The sequence below is a fragment of the Schistocerca americana genome, chromosome 4 (assembly GCF_021461395.2).
Source record: "Schistocerca americana isolate TAMUIC-IGC-003095 chromosome 4, iqSchAmer2.1, whole genome shotgun sequence".
NCBI classification, from domain to species: domain Eukaryota; kingdom Metazoa; phylum Arthropoda; class Insecta; order Orthoptera; family Acrididae; genus Schistocerca; species Schistocerca americana.
Window position 1 is genome coordinate 609,639,827 of NC_060122.1, and position 13,173 is coordinate 609,652,999.

Here is a 13,173-nt window from a genome sequence, read left to right on the forward strand (position 1 = left end):
TATCCTGCCTCTGATAAGAAAAATAAAGATGCAGTCGCGATACACGCTACAAACCAAGCGCCACTCGCTTCCACCAGAAACCGGCTCTCCACTATCGATAGTTCTCTTTCGACTCCTGTGCAAGAATAACGAAGCTCACTTAGCCTTCTATTATCTAATAGACACCTCTGAAAATAACAGGAAACAGTCGTACTAACTATTAATCATTATAAAATAAAGAAAAATAAAAGAAAAATGTTTATATATATTGTCCATAGCTGTATCGTTAGTCTCTGCAAGGTAGACGATGACCCAAACCTAAAATTCTGAGACGGGTCGTTCCAAGCCTCATACAAATCTCTCGTATTGACCATGAAGATAAAATTAGAGAAAGTCGTTTGATCATTTGGAGACAACCTGACAGTTGTTCTTGACGTGCAGCGTCAGCGAATGGAACAGGAGGGAAGCGACATGTTAAAAGTGCTCTCCGCCACTTACCCTAGTGTTTCCTGCTGAGTACTGTCGTGGGCATGGAGTTGAGTTCATTATATCTCTGGTTTCTGCAAGCGCAAGAATTGGCGTACAGAAAAAAATAAATGTGCGTTCGGAAATGATACTAGTAAGCATAGTACACTTGCAGTGTTGTTCTTGCAGATGATATGTAAGCAAGTAACAGTGGCACAATTTGCACATAAATTTGCAGGAACAGTAGTGAACGTTCGTGGAAGCAGGTCAATAATGTAGTCATATCACAAAACATTCTATATTGTGTTCTCCCAATTTCTTGTCGAGTGTAGCTTGTCTGTTTTCGAGCAACTAATTCAAGAGCTATCAAATACTGACTGCTCAGGCATTCGGTCTGTTACAACCACTCTCCGTTCTCCCATAAACAACTTTGTTTTCAGAGCAAGAAATTATCAGTAGTGTGTTGACACAGAACGATGTACGCAGGTTCGTGTCTAATTGAAGAAACTTAACAAAGAAGGAAAGCCACATCAATTTTTTTAGTAAGAATAACAGTCTAGAGTTTTACTAAAAATATATCACCAAGGTTGCTCCACCATATCCAAGTAGTAGGAGGATTTATACTCTATCAGGGTAGTCAATATTGTACAGAATGAACCATTCATCTATAAAGAAAAATTAACGTGAAATAAAGGGGGCGAAATTATTCATTAAATGTCTAAACTATTCTCTATATGACTTCCCAATGACTTTCGACATCTGTCATTAATAACTGGAAAATAGAAGCAGTTGTTACAAAGCTGCGTCGTTATGAATGATCTTACATGTTTCAAACTCAAAGAAAGACGAAAAAAGTTGTTCGTTCTCCCAGTTAACATTGAGATACACCATAAATAGTTTATCTATGACTTTTGAAATACTGTTTACACGATTAATTTATCAATTTATTATTACAAAACGTTAAATGTAGATACGATTGATTCTGTGCCGTAACATAAACTTATTATTGTTGCGCGTAGACAATGTGCTTTGGAAGTTGTGTCAGTTTAGGGCTTTGCCTATTACTCAGTAAATGGCCTAATCGTGCTTACACGATAATTCTGTGGTAATATATTGCTATACTGATGGCGGTTATTACTCGTGTAGTATTGTCTGTTTTCCAAATGATAACGCAGCCCAAAAATTTTTTATTATGTATTAATGCGACAGCCTCTTCCCCACCACCCACGATCTGTGGACTTGACACAATGGGTAGCTGTGTGTCCCTATGCAAACGTAGCCCAAAAAATTTTAATTACATGTTAATGCGACAGCCCCCTCCCACTACCGAAGATCTGTTGGACTTGACACAATGGGATGGCATGTGTGCCTCAATGTTACAGATGTCAGATGAGTGTTAACAGACACGCCTCACTAGCATGTAGTCTTTTCAGTGGTTGCAAATACGTCTGTACGACTGACGTGACCTTGTAAGACAGCCAACAGGGCCTTGCCATGTTGATACTGACGTACTGTTGAAAGCAACGAAAAACTACAGCCGTTATATTTTCTGAGGACTTGGAAATAAGCTATGTTCTTTAATAATGGCGTCATCCTCCTCGGTAAAATAGTTCCCCTTTCGAATCTTCGGGGGGAAACTACTCAGCAGGATGTTGTCATCAGAAAACACAAAATGTCGAATATAAATGTAAGCGTGAATATGTATTTTTCTGAAAGCGTTTGTTTAGACCGTGGTGTGGTATGAATATGAAATGTGGACAATAAGAAAGGAATAGCAGCTTTTAAAACTCGGCGGTACAGTAGGACACTGAAGAGTAGGTGCGAAGATCGAGTAACTATTAAAGAAGCGCTGTTTCGAATCGATGAGAGAAAAGCCTTGTGAATCAACTTGACTAAGAGAAGGCATATGTTGAAATAAGATATCCTGAACCTTCAAGGAATAGTCAGTTTTGTAATGGAAAAAAGTGTGGAAAGTAAAAATTCTAGAGGGAGATCAAGGCTTGAATACAGAAAGCAGGATTAAGCGTGTGTTTGCTGCAGAAGTTAACGCATTTAAGAAAAGACTTGCACAAGAGAACTGCATTAAACCAATCTTGGGGCTGATGAGTACGACAGCATTTTTGATGTAATGAATCTTGACATATTTCACGGTTACTGTGTTTATTCTCTTCGCTTATAATTTTGCTGTTTTGTTCCTCGCCACAGGCCAACAACACGGCGCGGGAGCTGCAGAAGCGCACGGAGCACCTGGAGAAGATCAACATCGACATCAAGACGCGCCTGGAGGAGACGGTGTCGCTGTACGAGTCGTCGCAGCGCGAACTCCGCAACAAGCAGACCGAGATCCAGCGCATCACGCACGAGCTGGACAAGACGCGCGAGCACAAGGAGACGCTCATCCGCGAGAACAAGAAGCTCTCCGGTACGTCACCCGCGCCGCTCTGTTTGTCTTTGCAAATAATAGTCACAAGCGCACTTCTTTTGTAATTAATAGCTTACCGGTTTTGGTGCACTGACTTTCAGCAGGTGTTTTCTAAAAATCCTATGGCGCCAATATGCAAGATATTAATATAAGAAACACTTTAGCATTAGAAAAATGTATAAGATGTGAAGATGAAGACATTGACAGAATTTAGGATGGCATAAAAATATACCGTTTAGATCGCTAAATGGGAGTAAAATTTAAGTGTGATGAGGAACAGGAATTCGGTAGGAGGAAAGGAAGAGAAAGAGATATAGAAGTAGAACATGAAGTAGGGTAAAGGAATGAAAAGGAAAGCTGCCTGGTAGAATTTTGCACATAGAATAATTTGATAATTTTTAACACTTGGTTTAATAATCGCGAAAGAAGGTTGCTTAAGCGGCAGAGAACTAGGACATCACAAGGTTACTGATAGATTGCGTAATGGTAAAATGAACATTAGGAAGCCAGATTTGAAGCCGCAAAACATTTCCAGTGATATAGGTGGACTCTGCCCATTTATTGGTTACGAACTGAACTTTAAAATTTAAGAAATTGCAAAAAGGTAGAAAATTAAGGAGATGAGACCTGGATAAATTGCACGAACCAGAGGTTTTTGAGAGTTTCAGAGGGAGCATGAGGCAACTATTGATTACAGCATGGAAAAGAATACAATAGGAGACGAATGGGTAGCTTTGAGAAATGAAATAGTGACAGTAAAGGATCAAATGAAAAAAAGCCACTAGGCCCAGTAGAAACGCTCGAGTAACACACGAAATATTGAGTCTAAATCACGAGAGGAGAAAATATAAAAAGAGGCACGCAAAAGGGAACAGAGATATCTAAAAAATGAGATTGACAGAAACAGCAAAATGTTTGAGCAGGAAAAGCTAGAGGACAAATGCAAGACTGTACAAGCGTGCATGACTGTGAGTACGACAGATGCCACCTACGTGAAAACTAAAGAGACCTTTCGAGGAAAGGGAAGCATTTTCACGAATATTAAGAGTTTAGACGGAAGCACAGCAGATACAGAAAGGGATGGACGATGGATCTATAGTAAAGCGTAGCCGTTCATATAAGTATTTAGAGATACTCTTTCCGGATAAAGGTGGAAGCAACGAGAAAATATATCACAGAATAGGAAAGAGAAAGTTAGCAATTAAACTGTTAAGACTCCATTATTTGGACTAAAACGACGCCAAAAAAATTTGAAAAGGATGATATTTGAAACTATAGTTGATAGTATTGCTCTATATGGTGCTGAACTGTGGGAAGTCTCCACGGTCAATGAGAAGAAATGAAACGCACTGAAAATGGCGTTTTGGAGACGAAGCTGTGAAGTAACCAGAAGAGACAAATTAAGAAATAAAGTGCTACGAGAACAGACGGATGTTACAAAAGATGTTGTAGACACAACTGAAAATAAACGGCTAACATGATATGGACATTTCAGGAGAATGACAGAGAAAAGACGGCCGTTTTGAAAATGACGCTGGAGACCTCCACGGCACAGAAAAGGCGGAAGACCCTGGTGGCTACATTGGAACCATGGAGTGAGGAGTGAGGAGTGCGATGCAAGACAGAGCCATGCAAGAAAAGGACTGGCAGGATACAAGGAGATGGGAACTTGGTTGCAAGAGACGCCGCAAGGTGTAGAAAACTCGCTTGGAGAAGAGAAGAGATGGAAAGCCAGTGCTTAGCAAAAAAGGGAAGGCTGAAAGGTGAAAGGAGTGCATAGTAGGCCCATAAAAGGGAAACAAAATGAAAGATTATATTATACAAAGAGATGCAGAGGAGGTGACAGATAATGACAATGGTCTATTACAATGTCTTGTGGAGAGTAAAATATGTTGAGGGAAACAAAGAGTTGATTGCAGTGAGTAGATTCAAATGGACGTAGGTTGCATCAGTTATGCAGAGATGAAGAAGCTTCCACGGGATAGATTAGCGCTGACTGAAGATTACCACAACAACAACATAATATCTACATGGTTAGAAATGAAAGAATGTTACCACTGAGAGGGATATTAATTTCTAATGGGTACATGTCATGCATCTCCAGCCGTATCTTGCAATTGAACATCCCTGTTAAGTGCTAGCCATTAAATAGGTAGAGTACATTGTCTTACACAGCCGATGGGGTAATTCTTGAATGCACATTACGTAATGTAATAATCAAAGTAATTGTTAAGCATTGCCGGCCGGTATGGCCGAGCGGTTCTAGGCGCTTCAGTCTAGAACCGCGCGACCGCTACTGTCGCAGATTCGAATCCTGCCTCGGGCATGGATGTGTGTGATGTCTGTCCTTAGGTTAGTTAGGTTTAAGTAATTCTAAGTTCTAGGGGACTGATGATGTTAAATACCGTAGTACTCAGAGCCATTTGAACCATTTTTTTGTTAAGCATTACTGCAAGTGAAAAAAATAGTTCTTTATAAGATCTGCTATCACTGCGAGAAATGAAAAAGCATTCAGCAATATTCTAGTTGCTATAACGACAGTTACAGACTTTAAAGCCATGGACGTACGTCGTCGATGTCAAGATACACACGCCAGCTAAGATTTAAGATCATAGTTGTAGCCATGACGACAGACCAGGGTGACTGCAGTCTATAGCTATTGACTACTGTCAGCCTGTTGCTTTCGTACGTACCATGTGCCCAACCGCTGGTGTCAGCAGATCTTTGACATTTTTGTAGTGCAATTATCTTTTATTTTGTTACGTTCCTAATGGGCCCATATGCTTTCCAACAGAAGGTCTAATGGTGTTGAAAACACCGAATTGGTAAACAGTTAATAAAAAAAGCGCGACTTTGACATTTCTTTTATTTACGCTATGATTGCTTCCAGATTACATTATGAAATTTAAAATATTTAAATTATTTTTAATTAACTAAAGAAAATTTAGCAGATGAGCTGGAAGAATAAATATAGATAGATGAGGAGTAGGGCAGTTGGGGTCTTGTTGACAATGAGACACAAATAGTGTTGTTGCATACATGGAAGTTAGGCTACAACGTGGGAGAGGCTGTGCCTATGACAACACAGAAAGGTGTCATCTCATCCTGAATGTAGAATGGTTTCGGATGAATCACACTTTACTGGATACTTCGTTCCAGTGTAGTATGCCTGAAATGGAGAAAAATTTGGTGTTATGCTTAGGTACAGCCAAGACACCGGAGGTATCACGTCCTCAACTGGAATTACGGAATGATGACTGGTATCTGATATGCGAGGAGAGGTACTGGGATAATAAGGGATAAGGAACCGATGGGAAAAACAAATGATGTCAAAATCACATGGCCCTCCTGGTCGCATCCATCCTAACGGAAGAGGAGAACATGCCAAGTGCCATAACCCGATTTCCCAGAAAGTTCTCTCAGTAGAAGAGAGGTCAAACTAAGCGACCACTTGTCTCGGCTTATTCGTAGATATTCGACCTTTCGAGGTAATTTATGTGCCTTTTAGCGAGTAAACGGTCCAACCGAAACGGCTACAGACTTTTACGCCCCCAGTTCGAAACCCGATTATTATTTATATTTATGTTTTTCATTTAAAAGTATCTATCCATTTCCTTAGAAGATTACTACACGAAAGTTTTCTAATGTTTATTGAAACTAGGTTGTTCTCATTCGTCTACTAACTGTATGTTTGGTGAATGAATAAAACAAAGATAAAAATAAACGAATAGAAAAATTATTTAAAATGTTTTTCAGTGAAATTCCTTATTCATAATCAACTGCAATTGCCAGTTGTCGGAAAAGTTTATGCGTGGTTTGCCGCGAAATTATTTCCAACGCGTGAAATATTCATCAATGTTAACGAAGTTTCTTTCGCGGGTGAGATTGATACGAAGAAATGTTTCTGTGGCAACTCTGCCATCGCGCGATGCTCGTGGTGTTCGGAATTTCTACGTTTCGAATTTTTCTGTGATCGGTGTCATCCTAGGGAGTGCACTAAATTTTCCTGCAGAATAAACATAAGAATAAAATGTAAGAATTAAGAATTGATATAAGAATGAAATATAAGAACATGTGAATTTAAAAAGATTGTAACCCCTGAAAACACCATACACACATACATTATACAATAAATGTATGACACTTATTGCGAAATCCAGTTGTAATTTTTGAGTTAACGTAGCGCCCTTGTATCCGATAACGTGATAAGAAACATTCGTTTAGTAACCTTCTATGGACGAATGTATATGAATGAAAAAATAAAATAAATAAAAACAATAAACGGATTTCATACACAAGAGGCAAAAGTGCGAGAATGCGATGCTAGCCACTAGACCACCAATTGTGCGGAGCAAACCTAACGCTAAAAGGCATCTAAATTACGTCGAAAAGTTTGATGGTTGTTTTCCCAGAAACGTTCGAGTATCTACGGATAAACTGAGACACATATTCTCTAATTTGGCTCTTATTCCACTGGGCGAAGCTTTTCGGAATAAGGATTATGGCACTTGCTGTGATTTCCTCGTGAGCATAGGAATGACTGACGTGATAGGGCAACTAGACGTGACACATATAATGTCTTATGGAAACATATTGGGCTGTTTCGAGTCGCCTGGAGTTTTCGCTACTGGTGCCATGTTGAAGCACTTCACAGTGGTAAATATTGGGCAGAGCTAATGACTTGGCTAAATTTTAATTTTAAATTTTTAATTGCACGTAAGCAAGAGACAGATTTACAGCGTACAGAAACTGTTTGAACTGTCCCTTAATGACGGCAATCTGTGCCTACAGACGACCTGCACGACGCCAAGAACTCGCTGAGCGACTTGACGCGCCGCCTGCACGAGCTGGAGCTGGAATTGCGCCGTCTGGAGAACGAGCGGGAGGAGCTCAGCGCCGCCTACAAGGAAGCCGAGGCCGTGAGTACAATATACTCCACACTGTATATGAAGGGCTTCTTTCAAAAGTGGTACAAGACCATTTTTGTTCACTCTGAGATACAGGTCCCTAAAGTGAAATGAGCGCTGAAAAATCTGCAGTTGAGATACCAGAAATACTCAAGCATATGTCTTCTTGCTAGAGATGAACCTTTCTTTCTGTTTGTTTCGACCATTAATTTCAGAAGCATCATAGACAAAAAAGTGGAGGTAATGGACTTGTATCACTATTGATACTCGTATCATGCTGCACACCTGATCCCGCCACCGACTTCAGGCGATCAAGTCCCATGTACTGGATCCAGCGAGATCTCTCCAGTGGAGCAGACGCGGGTCGGTGTGGAGTCGTTTGCGCCTCGTGCAGAGTTTCCGTTTCAGAGCTCAGACACTGCACAGCTCTTGTTGTCCTCTGTTATACAAGCCAGGCATCTCCCTCAATCCTGTTGTGTAGTTGGTAACAACTTCTGGGACTGACAACTCCGCTACGAGGAGCAGTATTCACTACACGGTGTTGCAAGATTATCAGTCGTCACCATGAGAGTGGTTTGAATGGCCACTAGTTTGGACCGCAGTATTCGGCACAGCCCCTCTTAATTCTTGCTCTCCATTCGATGATATTATGGAGCATTTATAGGTCAGAAAAAAACGCACTTATTGAACGATTTGGAAGACTTTTCCTCTTTAGAGCAGTAGTATTTAAGGTTGAACAATAAGTACACTGCTTTTTTTCTACTGATATTTGTTTATTTCTAACTAATTTTCGTCTAATTGGATCATCTTCAGGAAACAACTGAGTAGCGTCCGCAAGTGACACTAGTTCTTAAGTAACCAAACATTATGAGCAAAGATATAATCCACATGCACAAAATGTCCTACACAAAACTTGTTTTTTAACGTTGAAATTACTCTTTATGCAATGGACAATATGAAACACAATTATTAAAATACATAATATTCCACTATTACACGTTACATGATTATGATGACGTAATTTGAAAGGTTGTGACCTTTGGTTGAGAACTGTCTAACTGACCACTAGTAATATGTTTGTTGAACAGCATACGTCACTAGTACTCAGTTAGACAGTTCTCAACTAGTGTCACGACCTCACAAATCATGTCATCATAACCATAGAATCTATAATACTGTAATATTGTGTATTTTGATTATTGTGTTTAATGTTGTCCATTGCGTAAAGTGTAATTCACAATGCTAAAAATCGTGTTTGATGCACAACGTAAATAAAGAGTACTCAGTTTAACAATTTCTCAGCCACTGTCAAGATTTCTCAAGCTTCAGGATTATCACAACATAACCTGTAATACTGTAATATTGTGTAGTTTTAATTATTTATTGTGCATGATATTTTTCATTGGTTAAAGTGTAATGTCAACGTTAAGAAACAAGTTTGGTGCATAATATTCTGTGCAAATCGTTGTATCTTTGCTCATAATGTTTGATTACCTAAGAATTAATGTCCCTTGCAGAAGCTAGTCAGTTATTTCCTGAAGATGACCCAAAAAGCAAAAAACAGTTAGAAATCAACAAATATCAGCAAAAAAACCAGTCAACTTGTTATTCAACCTTAAATATGGAATTGTTCTACCAAGAAATAATGAAAGAAACCATAAAAAAGATAGTAATATTCCTCAAAAGCGCTGTCAAATATCGCTGCTGTTATCTCTGGCCAGACTTTAACATCTGTGCCTTATCAAATGTATTTCATCCTGTGAGATGCTGCAGAAATGCATTTGCAACCCCTCACGAACCTGAAAACTACCCCAGCATTTTCGTCGAAAACAGGACCCAAAGATTTCTATATGTCAGCTGTCTCTCGCTCATTTCTGTTTGTATATTTTAGATGATAGAATTCCTACCCTCTTTAACTATTTCCATCTCAGATGATACTGTCGTAATGCAAGATGGGCAATTTCTAATGTATTTCATAACTAACGAAGAAGTGCTATCTGTAGATATGCGCAACAGGGACTCGAGCAGTAATGGTAATAATCCTCGGTGGCCAATACACATGTGCTCAGGGACGTGTAGTGTTAGTAGAGTTCATAGAAGTGTAGCAGCCTGCCTATGGCGAGATAGTTCTTAGAGGCGTACCTCGGTCACTATAAGAGCCTGTTAGGCACTGGGCAGGCCAGTGTTCTGCTGAGTGTGTGCCCGCTGATTCAGTGTGTGCCCTTGTGGTGCTACCTGTATAGCCTACTTATAGCTTCTATAGAGGTAAAACAAATACATGAGGGGTTCAGCAGAGTGAACTATCTAAACTAACTGGTTATGGTAATAAGTGATGTTATGTGACATTCAAGCTGACTCACAGCTTTCGATCTTATGCCACCTTGTTTTATTAATTTGCTTCATTTCATACCTTCACGCCTTTGGGAACCTCTGCGTGGTCTGTAAAAACAGAGTGCAGTAGCCATCAAAACTAACGCTTCATTTAACATCCGCTGCAAAGTTTACATCTTTTGGAAGTTTCGTAACAGTGCTTTTATGTCTGGTCTCGATACCATTAACAAAACCAAGTCCGTCTAGAGCTGAACATTGAACACGTAACAGTAACGAAAGCTAGAAAGCCAAATTCCACAGCGTGATTGGAATTCGTAAAGTAGCTAGACCCGATAGGTAGTTACTAATGCAAACTACTCGGGACAGCTAAATGTCTCGAAAACGAGGCATGATACAAAAAAAAAAAAAAAAAAAAAAAAAAAAAGAGCTAAGTGAAAAGTAAATATAAGTAAAGGGTACATTTGTCTGCGCTACAAATGGCCACCTCCTAACCACCCCTCCTGCGTGGGCGGGACCAACATTGTATTTAGAAATGGGAACCCTCCATTTGTATTTCATATTCGGATTCTATTCGAAAAAATTCGTACGATTTACTCAAACAATTATTTCCTATTTGTAATATATGGCGCTGTAATCGACAAATATCCAGTGTGCCTATTTTCGCGTTAAGAACCGACGCATTTGATTCTGTATTTCATTTACAGTGTAAATGTAAACCTTTGTGTTCTAACGCTTCACATTTATGTTCTAAATTTACTTTAGTGTTGCCGATGTGATTGTACCGTACAATACGGTTATCCGCATCAATGTCTGGTTAGAAACTACATTTAGCGTGGTTCAGAAACAATGACGTGGATGTAATAGTTTTCTGTTCCTGTTGGGATGCTTGATTTCAGACAGTCCTCGTACCGCTCACCAATGGGGTGATTGATTTCACTGATTCCTCTTAGCTCTCAGCACTAGGTTGCTTGAGTTTGGTGAGTCCCCTTGCCTCTCTCCATTGGGGTGATTGGTTTCGGCGTGTCCACTTGCCTTTCACCACTGGAGTGATTGATTTCAGCGAGTCCCCTTGCCTCTCCCCATTGGGGTGCTTGATTTCTTATAGTACACTTGCCTCTCACCATTGGGATGCTTGATTTTGGTGAGTCCCCTTCCCTCTCACCACTGCAATGATTGATTTCGGTAACTCCCCTTGCCTCTCACCACTAGGATGCTTGATTTCGGTGAGTCCTTTTTCTTCTCACCACTGGGGTGCCTGATTTCTGAGAGTCCCGTTGTCTCTCACCATTGGGATGCTTGATTCTGGTGAGTCTCCTTTCCTCTCACCACTGCAATGATTGATTTCGGTAACTCCCCTTGCCTCTCACCACTAGGATGCTTGAGTTCAGTGAGTCCTTTTTCCTCTCACTATTGGGGTGCCTGATTTCTGAGAGTCCCCTTGCCTCTCACCATTGGGGTGCCTGATTTTGGTGAATACCCATGGCAGGTGCGCCTGGAACTATTGCTTCATGGACATGTTATCTTACTAGAACGGTTGTGGTTTGTATTCCGCAAGCACCAGAGTTACAGTGCTTGAATGGAAACACCCTTATGTTGGGGTTAGGGGATGGCCATCGAAATCAAGCATTCCGATGGTTTGGGGACTAACCACAATCAATCCCTTAGCGAACAGAAAACCACGTTACCATGCAAGTAGAGTATTTGCCAGAAATTTCAGTGTGTAAGTAAGTAACGTTTGAACATCAGTATCAATCGTTACAAAACAAAGATCGGGAATGAAAAGTAGAATCAAACGCGTCGGTTCTCAACTGCAAAAACAGGCACATACGATATTTGTCGATTACAGCGCCACCTACTACGAATGTGAAATTTACTGAAATAATCAGCAACCACTTTCATCATGTCTGCACTTGTTGATTGGCTTCCTTATATCACTTTTGTACAGGCACTATGAACCACATGACCACAGCAATACGCTGCATCCATCTTACTTTTGACACTCGCAAACAATGCGATAGTTATAATCTTCTGAAACATGTTAAGGAAATTTCTTTTGCGCAGCTGGTTGCTGACTATTTTAATACACATACAGTTGCTAAAAATGGATAAAATACTAAACGAATGGAAAACAATGCTTTGATAGACCATACGCATTTTTAGGCTTAGAATCAGAATATGAAGTAAAAATGGGGAGTTCCCATTTGAAAATACAAAGTTGACACCGCCCACGCAGGAAGGGTGGCTAGGAGGAGTCCAGTTGTAGCCCACACAGATGTCCCCTTTGCTTGTCTTAGCTGGTCACCTAGAACATTTTTTTTTCGTATGATGCGTCGTTTTCGATATAGTTAGTTGTCTCACGTTAAAACAAACACTTTGTATAAGACTGATTGGTCGCTGTTTGCCTAGCCCATTGCTGTGAACGGTTGGGCCGACGTGACATGCCTCTTCCGCCTCTGGTGGAGCTCGTCAATCGCGAGCTGTAATACCTCTGAGCCGTTATTAATATCGGACGATGGAGGGAGTATTAAAAGTGCACAGTCCACTGTAGAATGAAATACTCATTCTGGTAAGTCATTTCTCTGCAATCTCCTTTCTTCTTGGAGCGCTAAGCCAACTAGGTACACAGGAGGACTTCTGTCAGGTCTGAAAAGTGAGAGAGAGTCACCAGAAGATTTCAAACCCTGAGGTTGTCAGGAGGGCGTGGATAGATCAATCGGTAACAGCAGTGCCCGCGAAAGACAAGGTTCTGGTTTCCACACTCTGTCGTCTAGGTCATCAGATGAACTTGTCACAGTCAAAACTTCCCCGACAGCTGCGTCATCGAAGAACGGTCAGACGTGAGTCACAAGCCAGAAACTACTCACTGGAAACCACATGTGAGCAGAAGGCTCAACGATTAAACTCCAGGAAACAACATTCGACCTGAAACTTCCTGGCAGATTAAAACTGTGCTCTGGTAGAGCACTTGCCCGCGAAAGGCAAAGGTCCCGAGTTCGAGTCTCGGTCGGGCACACAGTTTTAATCTGCCAGGAAGTTTCATATCAGCGCACACTCCGCTGCAGAGTGAAA

The 13,173-nt window shown here is 40.6% G+C and overlaps 1 protein-coding gene across 3 annotated transcripts in view; it reads left to right on the forward strand.

Moving 5' to 3' along the window:
- Positions 1-13,173, forward strand: part of LOC124612272 (paramyosin, long form) — a 185,073-nt gene that overhangs the window by 138,420 nt on the left and 33,480 nt on the right. For all 3 annotated transcript variants that reach the window (XM_047140369.1, XM_047140368.1, XM_047140370.1), the window contains exons 11-12: positions 2,650-2,866; positions 7,658-7,785. In XM_047140369.1, coding sequence (XP_046996325.1) covers positions 2,650-2,866; positions 7,658-7,785 — 345 coding nt within the window. The remainder of the gene's footprint in view (positions 1-2,649; positions 2,867-7,657; positions 7,786-13,173) is intronic.